This window comes from Alexandromys fortis, unplaced genomic scaffold, assembly GCF_014885135.2.
Source record: "Alexandromys fortis isolate MF-2015 unplaced genomic scaffold, M_Fortis_MF-2015_v1.1 scaffold_10, whole genome shotgun sequence".
Classification (NCBI taxonomy): domain Eukaryota; kingdom Metazoa; phylum Chordata; class Mammalia; order Rodentia; family Cricetidae; genus Alexandromys; species Alexandromys fortis.
In genome coordinates, this window is record NW_026067895.1 from 17,342,878 (window position 1) to 17,362,478 (window position 19,601).

Sequence of the window (19,601 nt, forward strand, 5' to 3'; positions counted from 1 at the left end):
CTAGGGAGTGGTACAATTGGAGGTGTGGCCTTGCTGGAATAGCTGTGTCCTTGTTGGAGGAAGAACTTTACTGTGGGGGCAGGCTTTGAGGTCTATTAAGCTCACATTACACCCAGTGTTGTTCAGTCCCCTTATGCTGGATCAAGATGTAGAACTCTTAGTTCCTTCTCCAGCACTATGTCTGCCAGCATGCCACCATGTTGCCTGCAAAGACAACAGTGGTCTAAACCTCTGAAACTATAAGCTAGCCCCAATTAAATGTTTTTCTTTATAAGATTTGCCATGGTTGTGGTGTCTCTTCAGCAATAAAACCCTAACTAAGACACACATATTTAAATATTAAGCATAAATAACTAAATTAAGGATATGTATTTGACTTGGGAGAGTGGCTTGTCATTACAAAGTCAGGAGTCCATTAGATATTAAAGATAAAAGCATACCTGACTAAATAAAAACCTTAAGAAATTATAATGACAACTGACATAAACAAAAATAAAAGACAAATGACAACAGTCTCCTAAATATTTGTAATACCACATGACAAACATCAGTACCCTCATGTGCAATATGTTCTCAAAGAACAGAGCCTGAGAAACAAAGCACAGGAAATGACCAGGTTATTCATAGAGGAGGGAATATAATGGCAAATATGTTTATGAAGAAAAGTCTAAATTTTACTTTAAGTAAAGGACACTGCAAATTAAAACCAGAGTTATATACCTTTTTATTACTTTGACAGGAATTTTAAAAGAGTAAAATGAAATGAAAAATAGTGCTGATATATGTACAAAAACATGTGTTATCCAACATTAAGAAAACTAGCTGCAAACATATGCCAAAGCCTAATAAGACACACAGACATGCCTATGTTCTGAGGAGCAAAAGGTAGTTTTCTCCACCTGGCTTCTTTCACACTGAGGTGCATGCTTCCACCTCATGGAAGACTCGATGGACATGGACATGAGCCCTCTTAGGCCTCAGATCTACCTTTTTGGGTGGGAACTAAAGGCTGACAAAGATCACCACTTTATAGTGGATAACAATGAAGATGAACACCAATTATCACTAAGAATTATCAGCTTGGGGGCAGGGACAAAAGACGAATTATAGATCATAGAAGGCAGGCGCAATTACAGTAACACTGGCAACTTTGAAAATGTCTGTTCAACCCACAGTTTCTCCTAAGGATTTGAGATTACACTACCTGAGGTCTTAAGTGTGGTTCAGGCCATGTGTTTATTAATGGAGAGCACCTAGCAGCTGGAGAGGAAGTTGCAGAGTCAGAAGATAAAGATGAAAAGGATGTAAGAATCATGTCTGGAAACCCATCTGCTCCTGGAGGTGGTAACAAGGTTCCACAGAAAAAAAACTAAAACTTATCGAAGACAAAGAAGATGATGATGATAATAATGATGAAAACAGAAGAAAAAGTTCTAGTGAATAAATCTGTACAAAATACCCCAGCCAAAAATGCACAGAAATCAAACCAAAATGGAAAAAGACAAAACCATCAACACTAAGATCAAGAGTAAAGAGTCCTTCAAAAGACAGGAAAAAAAAATCCAAAAACATCAGAAGGACCCAGCTCTGTAGAATACATTAAGGCAGAAATGCAAGCAAGTATAGAAAGAGAGCATGAACACTCATGGGCACTACTGGTAAATTTAGCCAAAAGATGGGGAAAGAGGAAAAGGAGAAAGAAATATAGTCTATACTTAAGTACCATCAACAATCCAGAGTGAAGTCTTACTAGTTTCGCTTAATTGCCTTTCTTGATTAACCACCCAAACCACCCAGTCCCTGGCACGCCACAAGAAATTTCTTGTTTTCAAAGCATTTTCTTTCACTCTATTGATTCTGTTGATACAGAGAACTTTACCGCTTTCTACTATTCATGCATATGTTTTATGTCTTTGGCCATGTTTTAATGTCCTCATATCCTTCTAAATAAATTTTCAAGCTAACAAAAAAATCCCAAGCAAACCAAAAACAACAACAAAAGCAAAATATCAAAAACCAAAACCAAAACAAAAGAAACATGGCTACTTTGACCTACAAATTACACTCTGGGGCTACTTATCACACAGTATAATATGAAAAGCACGAGAACATAAACATCTGTAAACAAGTATGTTTACTGATAGTTTTTTATAGGGGAAGAGCTGGTAATCACATGAATGTCTATCAGTAAACAACAGGGACAAAATCTAAGGCATGGAATTTCCATACTATGAAAAAGTATATGCACTTGGAATTAAATAGAGTATTTTTGGGAAGGAGTGTTGAGTAATGGTCCACTCTCAGAATGCTGTTAGAGATAATGACTAGCTAAGGAGCCACACATTCAGTCCAGAAGGAAGGAAATACAGTTCAATCTACTTGAATACTGAAAACATTGCAATAGAAAGAATATAGGAATTATAATAAAAATGTTTATTCGATGACCAGATGTGCAACTCACAACTTAGAAAAATAAGAAATATGAAAAACAGCACAACTCTGCCCCAATAGCCAGATCCATAGTAATAGGTTCCAGTGTGAGCTAAGTGGATACAACATCAAAGGGTTCAAAGACTCAAGTCCAATAGGAAAAAAAAAAACCTCATGAATTTCAAAATGAATGAGAACAGTTTAATAAAAGGACAAACTCAATAGAGAATATGGTAAAACGGGACAATAAAGATAAAATTAACAGAAAGAACAAACAGGCCTGCGAGGTCTCTGAGTCAGCATTAGATGATTGTGGTGAGTGAGCAGAACCCTTCCCATAGGCTCACAGTTGGAACTCTTGATTCCTGGTCAGTGGGACTGTTAGAAAGGGATTAGGAGGTTGTTCTGGTTGAAGGAGGTGTGCAATGGGCCTGGGCTTTGATGTTCCAAAAGACTCACATCATTTCCAGGATGCTTTCTCCCTATCTCCTACTCGCAGATCAAGACATGAGCTCTCAGCTGTTCCTGCCACTATGCCTTTGCTCTGCCATCAGAGATACTAACACTCCTAAATTCTAAGCCAAATTTAGTTATCCTGGCATTGGTGGTTTGTAACAGCAAAACAAAAATAAATAAGACATAAGTTGGTACTAGAGTGTGGGCTATGGCTACGACAGACCTGATCATGTGGCTTTCTGGAGGAATGTGGAAGATTTTAGGATTTGGGGTTGGAAAAACAGTTAAGCTTTAATGGACTATCCTACTAGAATCATAAAAGACAGCAGTGCTTAAAGCAACATGGATTGAAAGCCCAGCTGGAGAGGTTTTAGATGGGATCAGTATTAGCAACTTGGCTAGAGATTATTCTCATGATATTTTGGCCCAAACTGTGGCTGCTTTTTTCCCTTACCCTAATGATTTGTTCAAGGATAACCCAAAATGTAATGAGCTAATTATTTTGTGGAAAAATATTTAAAGACAAACTTTTATCAACCCTGAGATGTGATTATTAGTAATCATTCTCATGTGGGTATAAGAAATAAAAATGTATAGTCTGAAGCATAAAAGAGAACCAGGAAATATAATTTTAGAGCTGAAGCTTGTGTTGAAAAAGATAAAGAGATTAAGGGGAGGTCTGATATTGAAATAAAGAAAGTGTCCCCTCAGAGCAAGACCCCATTCAGCTAAGCTTCAGCCTGCAATAGGAAAAGGCCCAAGGGATTTTCTGCTCCTAAAAAGCAACCACAATCCAAAACTGTTGCAAATGTGATCAAGGAGGGCAGGGTTCATCACAAATTGACAACTAAGCCTGGCAGTGCCATCCACGTGGTGCTGGCTTGAGGAAGCACTAGTAAAGAGGGGTTGTGGAATCTTCCTCCATAGTTACTGAGGTCAGGGGAGTATCAGGGTAGTCTCCTCATGGAGGCCCTTGGAGGCATCTGCGTGAAGCTGTGAAAGTGAAACCCGGATTGCATTGGAGATGTCAAAAGGTTGCAAATGCCAAAGTCATGGATTTATGGCAAGAAGTGCTACAGGCAGCGGTGTACTCAGTCCAAGAGAGAATGATCTTGTAGGCAGGAAAACTGAGCAGTAGAGCTATAATAGCTACTTGATATTAGATATGTAAGTAGAGGAATTGGAATGTTCCTTGCTGGGTTTTGATCTTGCTTTGTTCAAGTATTTCCCATGTCTTTTCGTAATGTATTGTATGTTGGCATTATATGTTGGAAATATGTAATGGACTTTCATATTTTATAGTAGATTACACTGGAGAGATTTCTTGAGTTTCAAAAAAGACTTAGAACTTTGAACTTTTAAACAGTGTTGAGACTGAATGACTACAGGGACTTTTGAAGTTTGACTAAACGCATTTGTACTAGGATATAACCACAACTTGTGGGAGTCAGGGAGTGGGGTTTGATCATTTGAATGAAAATGTCCCCTGTAAGCTCATATATAAATACCTGATCCCTAGTTGGTGGAACTTTTGAAGAAGGACTAGGAGGTATTTTCTTATTGAAGGAGGAGTATCACTGGGGAGAGTTTTGATGTTTCCAAAGACTCATGCCATTCCTAGTGTTTTTTCCCTCTCTCCTTCCCTCCCTCCCCCCTTTGTCTTTTTCTCTTCACTTTCTCTCTGCCTCCTACCTGCAGATTATGATGTGAGTTACCAGCTGTTCCTTACATCTTTGCTCTGCTGTCATAGAGCCTATCATTGTGAAACTCTAATCTCAATTGAAAATATTCTTTATAAGTTGCCTTGGTCAACTAAGACAAAGACCAAATTTATAACTGAGCAAAGGAGAAGCACAAAGTAAAGGCCTAGAAAACATAATCAATAAAACTATATTAGAAAACTCCCTTTATTTAAAGAAAGAAATGTCTACCTAGAAATGAGCCATTTGAAACATCAACAACAAAAGACCAGAAAAGAACTATATATACACATATGGCATTATAGTTAGAAATATATATATATATAACGTATGTATATGTAGCTTTACACACATACATCACATTATAGTTAGAACAAAGATAGAGTCACATACAAGACAAAACCATCAGAACAACAGCAGATTTAGAAACAGAAGGAGGACATGGAATGATACATTTCAAACTCCATAAGACAGCAATTTCCAACCCAGATGACTACATACTATTCAAATAATAACTCTGAATGTTAATGAGTTCAAGTCTCTAATTAAAAATGATAGATTAGTATATTAAATTAAAAACAAGATCCCATATTTATTGCCTGCAAGAAATGTACCTATGAAAAAAGAACGGAAATTGACAAATAAAACTAAAAAAAAAAAAAACAAGAAAATAGAACTAAAAAAAGAGGCAAGTATGCTTATACTAATATTTGGCAAATTATACTTCAAATCAAAATTTCATATTGATTATGGGGATAGTCCCTCATGAGGATATATCAGATATATATATATATACACATTAACATATTCATTAGGGCATCCAATTTCATAAAAAATAAAACAAAGGCAATAACAAAAATCTACTGGCTGCACTGGCAGGAGCAGCATCACCACAGTTGGAGTGGGTGCTTCCAGCCCTCCATTGCTCCTGGCCTCTGGCCACAAGGCTGGAGATTCAAAACTCAGTCTTCCTAGTAAGAATGGAGAGGATAATAACACCTAGGGTTGCTTTGAGGATGGAAACAGTCTTGGTAATAGTAACATGGCAAAAGTAACACAATTATAGAGTAGTAAATCTTGAGAGGTTAATCATATGGCCCTTGAAGCATCCCTATTTTTTCAGCTGAGAAAAAGCATAATTATGAATTGCCAGAAGAAAGGAAGTAGTCCTGTTTCATCTATAAAAGGCAAAGTAGAAAAGGAGATAAATACACAAGTAAAGATAACCCATAATACACCGAAACAATAGTCAAAAATGCAGGTAAAATATGGTATTATGTTGATTTCACAGCCTAGACATGACTTAGAGAATGAATAGAAAATCAGAAAGCAGTCAGCACGCTGTTCACAGTGGATATAATTAGGGACTGGTAGCATACCCTAACTTCTGTACAAACTTTGCAGATTCAGGTGCATAGTTAATGCATTATCTTTGGACCATATTAATTTCCTCATGATGTTTGGTTTATATTATAGTTATAGTGTTTACCTAGGTTTCAGGTATTTTCTAGCCTAATCTGGGGAACTGCAATATAAATTTGTGCCACTAGATGGCAATATATGACTGTGCAAATGGATATGTCCCACCACTCAATGTACCCAATCAAGTCTTTGGTATCCAACTATCTCTATCCACCCATGAAGGTTGTTTCAAGCATATTCCTCAATCGTACATTTTTATATAAGAGTTCGAGGAAGACACAGAAAATCAGATTCCATCACACATATTCTAGCTATCTAATATTTTGTATTAAAACAAAGGTAGCTATCTAAAGTCAATAACACTAAACCAACTGCAACACTTAAATGCTGTTTCTAAAGAAAAAAAATGAAAGACTTGGCTATTAAAGACTTTTCGGCAATTTGTAAAAAAAATTGAATAACACTATAATCATAAATAACACACCAATGACCTGGGTGGTGCTTGCACATGCCTTTATCCCAGTACTTCTGACCACCTTTCCCGATAAAATCATAAATCTGCAGACAGCAACCATAGTAGTCACTTTTAGTTTTGCTGTGGCAAAAGACCTGACAAAATCAGCTTAGCGAAGCAGGGTTTCCTCACACTGATGTTAAAACCCCTCATGGTAGCAAGACCCACAGCTCAAAGTCATCTTGAGTAAAGTTCAGACAAATCAGTCCATGCTGGTTTCTTGGCACAGTTTCTGAGCACACCTAGCATGGTTTGGGAATGACTGCATTTCCACTGCCCCTTACTGTCTGGGTTCTATGAAAATGGATCTTTACCTTCACAGTCAACCTCCCTAGGAAGCGACAAGAGCTGGTACCATAGGGACAGGCTCAAACCCTTGGAGAGGATGTCTTCTGAGGAGACTTCCCATTTGTCATGTCTCAGCTACATAAAACAGATTTTTATAAAAACTGACCACCCAGCTAAATATATCAACATGCCCTGGGTTTGAAATAAATTTTTGCTTTCTTCAACAAAAACTTTGTAATATTTTAATAGTCCTCTGCATAAGAAAATAGAATATAAAAGAATAATATTGGATTTGCTTACAAAGATGGGTTACTCTGCTTATTGATGGCTCACCAAATCCCTTTTTAAAATATGTTAATTTTTGGGAGAAATGCTTTCTTTTATTCATCAGGACAATGTATCCTCTATCATATCCACCTACTCATCAATGAGGCTAAAGGACTCCGTCCAACAGCAGTAAATACTTAGCAGTAACCCAGAGAGCAAGGAGATAGGAGATGAGGCATGCCCATATGAAGTCAAGATGAACAGCTTTTCTTCAGGATGACTGCACAGACCCTGCTCTTCCGGGCCACACTACAGCACATCCAAAATAAGACCAAATTGTTTTAAAACAAGGGCAATAGAGAACTGTTCAATTTCGAGCTAATTAAAAACCATTCTGTACGTTTCATTACGATCCAGACTAATCAGGAAGTAGACCATAATCACTTTTAAAATATGACACCAGTAGAATTGATTATAGATTTTTCTCTCAAAAAGAAGAGCAAATGTGCGCCCTCCCGATCCATTCCCCAAATAGGTAAACAGCAAGGCCTACTCACAGTTCACGATGTCACCTTGAAGTTCCAGAATCTGAGGAGCTGGCATGGTGAGGACAACAAGGTCAAACTGCTCGGGGGAGCCCGTCTCCTTGGAGACCTCCCACTTGTTATTTCTCAGGTTGATCTGGGTCACACATTGTTTGAAGAAGATTTCTGCACCTGCTCCAAAGGCAAAATCAGGTCCTTGTTACCAGGATTTTCCACACAAATGATGAAGAAATGAAGTACAAAAGTCAATTCATTTAGGTGAGCAAATTGCTCCTAACCTTATCTTCTGTGTCGCATCTTTCTTTTCTCTCTACTTCGGTAGTATTTACTCCCTTGACCACCTGTACCCCTGGGCCTCCAATCAACCTTCGTTATAAAGGAAACAATTACACTACAATACTACATTGATTACTACTAGTTCTCAATCCATTTCTACTACTACTTCATGGCCAACTTTCTTTGAGAATTTGTTAGCTCCGTCTAAATGAACTGAGCAAAGCTCATATGAATGCATAGAGTCTGAGGTAGCACATACAGGGCCTGAACAGGTTTGCACCAGGTCTCTGCAAATATATTATGGTTTTCAGTTTAATGTATTTTATGGAACTCCTGAGTATGTGAATCAGGATATATTGTATGAGACAAGACTCTATTTTCAATAAAATGGAAAAATACTTATTAGCTGTCTTAGTTACTTTTCATTGCTGCAAAGAGACACCATGATCAAGCAACTTATATAAGAACATTTAAGGGGGTGGGTCTTGTTTACGGTTTCAGAGAGTGAGTCTGTGCCTATCATGGTGGGAAGTATGGCAGCAGGCAGGCAGGTATGGTACTTGAGAGTTTATGTGTTGAGACAACAACCAAGAGGTGGAAGGAGAGGGCTAACTGGAAATGGTTGAGCTTTTGAAACTAAAAACCCACTTCAGTAACCCACTTCCTTCGACAAAATCATACAACCAAACTTTACTCAAGCAATCCCACTAACCGGGGGCCAAGTATTTAAACATAGGCATCTATATGAGGGCCACCACACTAGTCAAGCATTTGTTACATATTAAACTAATTTGTTTGTTATATATCATACTAATTTATTTCAAAAATGAAGAAATAGGTATCAATCTGTTCAGCCATGATTTAAAAATATACAGGTGACTAGGAAGCTTGTCATCTTTGCAGAATGAATGTACATCAGTAAATGCCATTAGCAATTCTCAGTAATAATACCTAGCAATTAATTCTCACTAGTATTACCTAGCAGAATAACCTTGAACAATCTTAAAACATATATGTAGGGGAGATCAATTTGTCAGTAAGGATCAAAACCAAGAAAATCATTGACTTCCCACTTTCTTTCTTAAAATGTACCACACATTATTATAATCATTTTCCTATTTTTATGCTGTATTCCCTTTCATTTTAGAGCCACGAATATTTGTAATGACCATTTTCTATGTATAGCATACATGATGATTAACATTGATTATAAACTTGACAATATCTCTAATAACCTAGAACCAAGCCTTTGGGGATATTTTTGAGAAATTACCTAGATGAGAGATTATCTGAGGTAGAGTGACTGCCCTTAATGTGGATGACACCATTCCCTAGGCTGAGATTCCAAATGCATAAAGGAGGAAGTGTGCTGAGCACAGCATTTGTTATCCTCAGCTTCCTGGCTGCAGAAGCCTGCACAGGACCCTGCTGCCAGCATTCCCCCCACCACGATGGGCTGAACAGTAAGCCAAATAAACCCACTCTTTCTGAAGTTTCTTCACCAGGATACTTTCATCACAGCAAGAGGTAAAATAACTAAGACAACATATAACATACAAATCAGAGTGCTTGAAACATAATATATTTTGGAGTCATCATTTGTTTAAGAGAATAAAACGTTCACCATTAGCTAAAAGAAATTCCAGTTGGGTGAGTAAGTCTTAGTATACTGATATCTCAAATTTCAGATTGTGTAAAGACTTTGGTTTAGAAACAAATCTGGAGCTGGAAACTCCCACCTGGAAACGGAGAACACACCTGTTTTCAAGAGGCACTTCGAGCTTAGGAAATGTGATCATGTGAAAATCTTCAGGGGCTTCCCACTACACTTAACAATACACTGTAAAATCTTCTAACACCATTTACAAAACATTTATGCCAAGTTTATCTTGTACTTCATTTTGCCACTTTCTCATTCGAACTACTCCCCAGTCATAGCTAACTTTTAATTTCTTGAATGCACTTTGCTTTGTCTACTTCATGACCGCTCCAATTCCTGCTCTGTGGAACTCTAACCCCTTGGCCCTTGCCCTACTTCACATTTGTTGACTTTAAAGCATTCATGAAATGTCAGTTCCGTGTTGACACTCTCCTTGACATAATCTTTTCAGTTCAGCTCTCTGCAATCTTTGTCATATTAGGTATTATTACTAAATGTTCATTCCAAGTGCTCACACCCCATCCTTCTTAGCAATTGCTATACATCTTTTTGTTTTGTTTTGTTTTGGATGACAGGACTTCGCTGTATCTTTGGAACTAGCTCTTGTAGACCAGGCTGTCCTTGAAAAACTATACATCTTTTATTAAAGGAACACTTTAATGTCTCCCTACTTTACCACTGCATTCTACATTAACAGACAGGAACTGTCTTATTATCGTTTTTGCCCAGTTGCACTTTTTCTATTCGGTCAAAAGAGGGCAGCAATGCCCCAAACCTGAGTTAGCAAACCTGGGCTTACTAAAAGCAGCTACAGTAACCACTTAAAACATGGTCAGGGAAAGGTGGAACTCATGCCCCTCCTGAGCTCTTCGTGATGTCTTTACCACCAGTTCCATGGAGAAGTATGACTTGGAAATGCCTGTGAGAGTCTTGGACAAGGAATCATAGCTGGCTAAGATTTGAAAGACTTAACAGCCAAGCAATGCCCAGAGGACAGGGTTCCATAACATCCAGTACATGCTATTTAATGAGAATTTTTAATTTTGTACATAGCTATCTAGATAGAGGACTAGTAATGTTTAATCATTTTATAAAAGCAAATGTGTTTCTTCTATATAGTTTCTTCATTTGATCCCCAACCTCCCTCCACTGTGTGTGTGCATACTTGTGTGTGTGTGTGTGTGTGTTTGTGTACACACAGTGATACCTAGCTATACTCAAGCAAGTGGAGGTCAGAATAGGAGTCTATGAGATGCTTTCTACCCAATTTTTTGAGGAAAGTTCTCACTAAACATACAGCTGGCCATCTTTTTTTTTTCTTATATCATTTCTCATGGATTGGTTTTAGTAAGCAGCACCTGGAAATGCTGAGATGAGGACCTGAAGACACAGAAGAGCTCTCTCTAAATGTACTGATTAAAGTAGACGATGCACATAGTCACATAGCTTGTGTACTACTTTATAGCATCCCTTGAAAGAACACTGTACTGGATAAATGTCATGATTACTTAGCAGGGAGAACTGTGATAGAGAACCACACAGGCTCACTTCCTTACATCGATTTTAGAAAAAAGTAAACAAATGAAAAGGGAAGATAATGAGGCAAATATTACTGTGCAAAAGTCCTCAGAGCTGACAGCATCTGCAAATTAAACCAACTGTTTTTTTTAAATAAATGAATACTGTCTACTTTCACAAGTCATACTGCATATAGTGACTTTTCATATTGCTGACCAATATTATTGTGAAGGAATATGATGTAGAAAAAATTAGTGCATTGATATTCCCATCTGTTGAAAGGACAACACAAATAAAAACTTCTATTCCAGAGACCCAGAGGCTAAATTCATCTTCTTATGAATTTTGGAAATAAATAAAGCACTTCTAAAAGTTGATGCATCATTCTCTGCCCTAGGTAGAGTTACTAATGCTGGAAGAAAGAAACACAATGACCAAGGCAACTTGGAGGAAAGGGTTTATTGCACCTTACAAGTCCAGATTATTGCCATCAGTCCATCAGTCCATCAGTGAGGGAAGTCAGGCCAGGAATTCAAACAGGGTAGGACACTGGAGGCAGCAGCTGAAGCATAAGCCATGGAGGGGTGCTGCTTACTGGCTTGCTCATCATAGCTTGTTCAGCCTGCTTTCTTAAAGGACACAGGATCACCAGCCCAGGGATGGCACCACCCACAACATGCTGGGCCCTCCCATATCAATCACTAATTAAGAAAATGCTTTACAGCCGTTCTTGGGCCATCTTTCTCATTTGAGGTTCCCTCTTTTCAGATACTCTAGCTTGTATCAAGTTGGCTTAAAACTATCTAGCATACTCTCCAGTTGTCATATGGAGAAACTTGGTGTAGGAGGTTCTTCTGTCTTTGTGTTGCTTTCATTGGTTAATAAAGAAACGGCTTGGGGCTGTTGATAGGGCAGAACTTAGGCAGGCGGGGAAAATTAAACAAAATGTTGGGAGGAAGAAGGCAGAGTGGGAGAGAAGCCACGGATCCTCCTCCTGAGACGGACACATATTAGAATCTTGCCAGTAAACCACTGCCATGTGGCAATATACAGATTAATAGAAATGGGTTAAATTAATATAAGAGTTAGCCAATAAGAAGCTAGAGCTAATGGGCCAAGCAGTATTTTAATACAATTTCTGTGTGATTATTTCGGGGCTAAGACAGCTAGGTGGCCAGGACAAACAAGTGGGCCCTCCTGTTACAGAAACTGGTAGGTAATTAATCTTCCAGACTGTATAAAGAAACAGGACAGTAACATCCTTCTAAAGCCAATAACTAAATGATAAAAGGTCAGTGCACTATGAAGCTGTTGACTTGAGCTGTATGTTCACCAACATATATGTCCAGACAGTATGAGACTTAGCCTCAAAATATAGGAAAAAAAATCAAAGTGGGGGAGGAAGGGCCTTTAAAAATAAATGTTGAATGGGAAGATGAGCATTCTTCACTGTCTCCCATAGGAAAGCTAATAGGAAACAATAAAGTCAGTTTTCAGGAAGTTCTGCTTCTGCTATTTACCAGCAAAGACACTGACTGGTACTCAGTGAACCAATGCCTTGTTGTATCATTAGTCATTAGGAATAATGAGAGCTGCCTCAGGTGGTTGTTAAGGATTAGGAACGACGTGTGCTAAATGGTTAACACTTACTAAATGATAGCTACAGTCCTATTGGTACTTTGAACAATCCCACTCCAGAAAGTAGCAATGACAAATGAAATAACAAACAGAACAGTAGAAAAGAACAGCTGTGAGATTTTTTTTTTCAATTTTTGGACCTGGGGCCTAGACACAGAAGACTATGTCAACAATCTGATTGCTTTTATTGTGAGTATATAAAAAATATATTTCTGATTTTTAAATAATTATACACTTTGGAAAGTAAAAATGTTGAATTTAAAAAAAGAAAGAAAAAAGAAAGTGCCTCCATAAGATACAGCCGTAGGGCATCTTCTTAATTGGAGATTGATGGGGGAGGGCCCAGCTCACTGTGGGTGGTGGTCCCTGGGAGGGTGGTCCTAGGTCCTAATAGAAAGCAGACTGAGCATGGCATAAGGAGAAAGCCAGTAAGCAGCACCCTCCATGGCCTCTGAATCGGCTTCCGCCTCCAGGTTCCTGCCTTGTTTGAGTTCCTACCCTTTCTTCCTATCACTTTCTTCAGTGATGAACAGTGGTGTGGCAGCCTAAAACAAATAAATGCTTTCCTCCACAAGCTGCTTTTGGTCATGTCGGGTATCACATCAATAATATTCACATATTTGATCAAACAATGTTCTGGGTCCTGGAAATACTGTGGGAAATTTTAGTTGATATTAAACTTAATGTGAGAAAGGTAGATTGTTCTCCCTAATGCAGTGAGCTTCAATCAATTAGTTGAAGGGCTAACTAAGGTAAAAACATTTACCTGCCTGCCAACCAAAGAATGACTCCTGTTAGATAGACTTACAACTGTGTCTTGAACTTTTTTTTCATTGTCTTAAAACTAGAACTGAAACATTGGCTCTTCTTGAGTCTTGAGCCTGTTCATCTTCGGACTGGACTGTGGAATATTCCTTTACACTATGTGAATATATGTCACTGTAATTGGTTTAATAAAGAAGTTGAGTGGCCAATAGCTGGACAGGATATCGTTAGGTGGAAGAGCCATACTGAGAATGTTAGGAAGAAGAAATGCAGAGGGAACAGGATATGCTGGAGAACAGGTAAAGCCATGAGTCATGTGGCAGAACATAGATTAATAGAAATGGGTTGATTTAAGTGGTAAGAGCTAGTTAGTAATAGGTCTGAGCTATTATTAATATTAAGTCTGTACATTTATTTTGGAGCTGGTGGTCCCAACTAAAACTCCAACTACACTGGACCTAAACCATCAGCTCTCCTGGGTGTGAAGCTTGCTGACTCACCTTTCAGATCTTGAACTTGATAGTCTTCATAATCATGTGGGCCAATTCTTTATTCTCTCTCTTTCTTCCCTGTTCTTTCCTTCTCATGAGTATACACACACACACACACAAACACACACACTTTCAACTTTTCATAGCTATTAAAAACTGATAACAATATATTATCCCCAAGATACCCACATTCTCTGATGCTCAAGTCACTTACATAAAATGGCATACTCTTTGCAGGTAACTAATAGATGGCTTCCAATATACTTTAAAACATCCCAGATTTCTCACAATGCCTAGAACAGGATAAATGTTAACTCAATGTATTTTTTATACTGTGTTGTTTAGAGAATTATAGAATGAAAAAAGTATATATATGCAGGACAACAAAAATAATGATACATATTACTACACATGGATTAAAAAAAAATCAAGGTGAACCATATCCTAAAGACAGATGCTAAAGAAACAGACTAAGGGTCCATGAATTGGGGAGTGTGCCTACACATCACTTCTCTTTCATGGAGCATACTGTAAGTTGTGCAGCAATTTTATGCTTGTTTTTTAGAACCTTCTGGAATTGTTTTTCAGATTTTGGTTTATTTGGTTGTGTACTGAGACAGGACCTCACACTATAGCACTTCCTTGCTTGGAACGCACTAACCCAAGTTGTCCTTGAACTTGTGGTGCTTGTGCATCTGCCTCCAAAATCCTAGGAAAACAGGTATATGCCACCATGCCTAGCCCTTTTTCAATGTTTCTGAACTATAGCTGGTAATGGATATAGAATATCTGAATGGAGAAGGGGGAGTAAAACATATTCTACTGGTTCGGTTTCTCTGAAGAACTCAATGACACTTTCATAGTCTGAATATCAAATGGAGAAATGGCCTACCCCAGAACTGTCTTTTTTAGGTGTTCTGTTGTATAGTCAATCTCATTGACCTTTCACAGGTTCAGATCCTTGACGTTTTCATTAAGTAATGCTGACAAGGAAGACCTAAATTCTAGTAATTCTATAAATAATTGTGAAAAAACAAATTTTCAGCTTACACCTTTCCGTAGTAATCTTGAATGGGGTACTTAGCCAAATTACAAATTTCCAAGAAAGCTTGCTCTATAATAGGAAAATAATTTATCACCCAAGAAAATCTTTATTTTACCTTTTTATAAGATATCAGTTTTCACAGCATTCATAAAATGCAAAAAGTAAAATTGAAAATTCTAATAGAATATGGTCCAACTATGAATAAGAAATTTTAAAAAAATGCCAAGAGCTGGTTAACAACAAAACAAAAAGTGTATAAATTCATTCATAACTTAGGAAATAAAAAATACAACTATAAAAATATGATGTTTTTAACATACTATCCCAATAAAAATTTAAAATTTCCGTAACACTCAGATGTGAAGAACATTCTCATTCACTACTGATGAGACCGGTTTTTAAGAGTAACACAACCTGTTAGAACTCAATTCTATAGCCATGTCAAGGTCAGAAATAAAAAACTGTTCTTATACACTCAAAAATTAGTGAATATAAATGAATATAAACAGATTAGTAGTAAATAGAGACTGCCATACAGCTCAATAAGACCTGCAAATTGATTCTAGGTTTACTTTGGAGGAAGGAAAGGCATATTTTAATGAGAAGACGAGAGCTTAACTATTTTTATAATCGTCTATGTGATACTAACATTGACTGCACAACTTTCATCGTGAAAGGCAGAGAAAATCAAGCCCCACCTGATTTTTTCAAGTAGTGCTTAACAATTGACGAAATCCCTTGCGGTGCCACAAAGTTGCTATCTCCTTCTTGCACTTTCATTCCTTCAATAGGAGAGGTCAGAGGCTCCAAAATCCCATGAGCTAACAGCTCCTCATAAAACCTGAAATAACCATATGGAAATGTATAGTGTGATTAGCTCTGGAACCACTGTCTTGTCATCTAAAAAAATCAAATCACACTATAAATCCTCATACAATAAACTCACTGTTAAGTGTGTTAAACCAAACGTAATGCAGGAGAAGAGCAAAAATCCTCTAAGAACCTGTAAATCTTCTGCTGACATTGTGGCTAATTTCAATTTCAAGTCCTATTTCTCTACATAAAAGTGAAGTCAAGAAAAATACATAGAAAAGTATTATATGCTCCATTTTAAATGTGCTTAGAAATACTATATTACACTCTGCCATCTTCACAACTAACAATTACTGAAGTGTACTGAGCCCTTTTTGTTGTTCCATATATAATGTTATATGGTCTGCACAAGGATCGTAAGAACATTTCACTGTCATAAGAGGCAACGTTTGAAAATGTGTTAGAAAAGATGATTGTTTCGTTTTACATCATACATCTATCTACTAAGACTCCAGAGGAGTGACTTACTTACTCTTGATGCTTTTTTGCATAATGAGGCGTGCGGGTGATGTACTGAGCTCCCAAGTCAGCTGTGCATCGGGGATCATGAGGACTCTTGGCAGTAATCATTCTTCCCCCTTAAAATAATTCATAAGCAATTGTCAGTGCATAGAATGAGCCTTTTCAAAATTGTACAACTTACCCCAGCTAGCCTGGTGGCTTTATTGTCCTTGTCCAAATACATTAAAAACATTATTAATCTAAGCTGACGCTTTTATCGTTGTTTATTGTCCTGGATTATTTGGTCATTGTAATTTTTTTTTACTTGAATTAAAAAAAAAGGACTTGTGAATGTTGTACTACTGCCCTACAATGTTACTACTACATATTGTGTTAACCTGAAGAAACGAACGAAACAGTGGATGACTAAGTCGAAATGGATGAAATGCCAGAGTGACTAAGGAAGGCTCCAGCTAGGACGTTCAGTCTAGCCATTTGCAAAGTCTTGGTCAAGGAAAACGCGGGAGTCCGCAGACTCAGGAGAAAGCTGCCAAGGCTCAGAGCGGCCTCGCTGGGCCCACGCTGGCGGGGCGCCGTCCTCCCCGGCAGTGCTCCCTGACCCGCCATTCTCGGGCCCCACCGGGACCTCCACTCGCGCGCGCGCACCCAGCCTTCCGGCTGTGGCAGCCACGGGTCACGTGACGCGGTGACGGCGGCGGCGCGCTGCCTCCGCGGCCCAAACCCGGACTTTTCCCTCAGAAGGGCAGGGTGCGGGCCTACAGCTCCCACGAGGAGCAGGTCGGCCTTCCTGCTCCCGCCCTCCCTCCACTCACCTGCGTCGCCAGCCCTGTCCCACAGCGCCAGGTACAGCGGGCCGGCTATCGCCTTCCTCAGCAGCGCGGCGCACAGACTTCCGGTCAGCCCGGCGCCCACCACCAGCACCCGGAGCATGGCGGCGGCTCGCTCGCGGCTGGCCCGGCGGCGGAGGCTCGGAGTGTCGCGGGCTCGCGCGGCCACCTTGTCCCCGCGACCGTCAGGACCGTGCCCTGGGCGGGCCGCCTGCGCCGAAGAGGGCGGGGAAGCCCGCAGCGGTGGCCGAGACCGAGACAGCCCGCCCCGGCCTGCACTGGAGCTCGCCGGGTGAGCCCCGAATCCCATCGGCCCCTGGAGAAAGATCTGGAAGGCACAGCCGCGGCCTGGGCCTCGGAGGAGGACTGCAGTGAGGGGAGGAAACAGCGACCATGGATGCCACGGCTGGGTTTCTTCTGGAGCCTTATAGGCCACTTCTGGTGACAGAAAGAGATTTTGAGATCAGGGAGATGTTTTGGTTACAGTAGTTCAGAGACTACAAATTATGTGTTTCTTGATGTCGGCTGCTCCGTCTCTGAAATGTGGAAAATAATGCATCCTTTCCAAAGCTGTGGAGAAGACAGATATTTGGTTCACCAGGAAATTTTACATCGCTTACCACGCCAACAAATGCTAACTCCTGTGTCCAAATGGATTCACTGTGCACCAAGAGATGTAATGTGAAATGCATTCTGCCACCACCACTGTCCTATCTTCAGCTTTGTCCTAAGAGTTCTCAGTGAAACAAAAAGAAATGAAAAATAGGAACCATTAAAAAAAAAATAGTTACCTGAAAACTGGGATCTTGGCAATAGTGGTCAATAGCAATAACACATTTAAAAATCAAGTTTTGCTTAATGTCTACATGATAACCATTTCCATGAATCAGATTTCTATTTGATCAGTTCTTTTGTTTGGCTAAGAAAAGAACTGGAAGAAAGTATGGATGAACATAGATACCCTAAGAAGATATGTAAGCATAGCAATAAAAGAACAGAAAAAGGATTGAATGCATAATGATTTGTAACCGCTTTTACAGAGTACAAATAATGCTTATGTGTGAAAATGAATTTCTTATAAAAGTCACAAAAGATACCAATGACAAAGCCAAAGAAGTATGTAAATCAAGTAGGTTTCTAAAAATAAAAAGAAGCACAAAATTCAATAAAGATATCTTTAACCGTTCTACGTTAAAAAATGAGTGGATCTGGGGGAGACGGAAGGTAGTGAGGAACTGGAAGAAGTGGGGTGAGGGGAAACTGCAGTTGGGAAGTAATGTATGAGAGAAGAATACATAAATATATTAGAAAATAAAATTGTGAAAAGATTTAAAAGTGGCCAGCAAATGTCTCAAGAATCAGGATAAGACTTACTATCACTACCCTCATTTTGTATCTATCTCTCTTCTCTCAGTCATCTTAGACTCCAGGAAAGGTCTGATGGAAAGACTTCTGTAATGAGAACGGAAACTACAACCTCAAACAACCATGGTTTTCTTATGGAGATCAGATCCACCTTGGCAATCCTGAGATATTGATCAATCAGACACAGGTTGTCCAAATAGATGAGCTGCATGCTTATACTCCTTGCCTCGACCTCTGTGCCTCCCCCCCCACCCCCCATTTAATCTGGGAACTCCTGTTGGAAGGTCTGCAGAGGGGCTAAGACTTCAGCCTCTCTCTTCCACATTAATTGATTAAAATCCTCCCGTGCATTTTCAACACGACTTGTTTGCTGTTTTGAAGTGGACCTACCTTACTGATCCATTTGAACTGCAGACCTCCATTAGGACTCCGGTAATAAAATGGTAGTCCATGTTAGGAATTCCTTCTTAAAATACTAGAAGCCTATATTTATTAAGGATACAGCAAAAAATAAGAGCCACTCAAGCGTAATGGATATATTTTCAGTAATACAGTTTTGCAATATGTATGAGTATGTTGTTTTATTGTGCTTCATATATAGTCTCGTTGTTTTGTAATACATTAAAGGATTGGTGCACCCTGCAGTGATATTTGAGCAAGTTTGTTTGGTATCATTTTATCAGTACCTCCCATAATCATTACTCTCAACCGTAGTTTTAAAGGTACATGCATTTTTGGCATGTTGTTATTGTATGCTTCATAGACCATCCTGTTTCATACCCCCCCAAATTTACATCTCTTATTTTATTATATTTTTTTTATTGAGATAGGTGGTCTCAAAAGTCTTAAAGCTGTCAAACTAGCTATTTTTCCTGGGGGAAAGAATATATAGGTATAACTTAAACTTTGTAAATATATTTAGTGCAATGCTACTAGGAACACTGAAGTATTCAATAAATAGATGGCTAGTTGGTTATATATGGCTATCCTTATATCCATATTAAAGACAACAAAAAGATGTTTGTAAAACTACTTCCTTCCTAATGTTGAATAGCCAGG

At 38.8% G+C, this 19,601-nt stretch overlaps 1 protein-coding gene and 1 pseudogene across 1 annotated transcript in view; one reads left to right on the forward strand and one right to left on the reverse strand.

Moving 5' to 3' along the window:
• Rnls (renalase, FAD dependent amine oxidase) overlaps window positions 1–19,197 on the reverse strand; it is a 231,629-nt gene extending 212,432 nt beyond the window's left edge. The window contains exons 1-4 of the mRNA XM_050159243.1: window positions 17,163–19,197; window positions 16,361–16,466; window positions 15,714–15,856; window positions 7,635–7,793 (exon numbers count right to left, since the gene is read on the reverse strand). Coding sequence (XP_050015200.1) covers window positions 7,635–7,793; window positions 15,714–15,856; window positions 16,361–16,466; window positions 17,163–17,487 — 733 coding nt within the window. The 5' untranslated portion in view covers window positions 17,488–19,197. The remainder of the gene's footprint in view (window positions 1–7,634; window positions 7,794–15,713; window positions 15,857–16,360; window positions 16,467–17,162) is intronic.
• Window positions 664–1,845, forward strand: LOC126511818 (nucleophosmin-like; annotated as a pseudogene).
• Window positions 19,198–19,601: the final 404 nt, after the last annotated feature.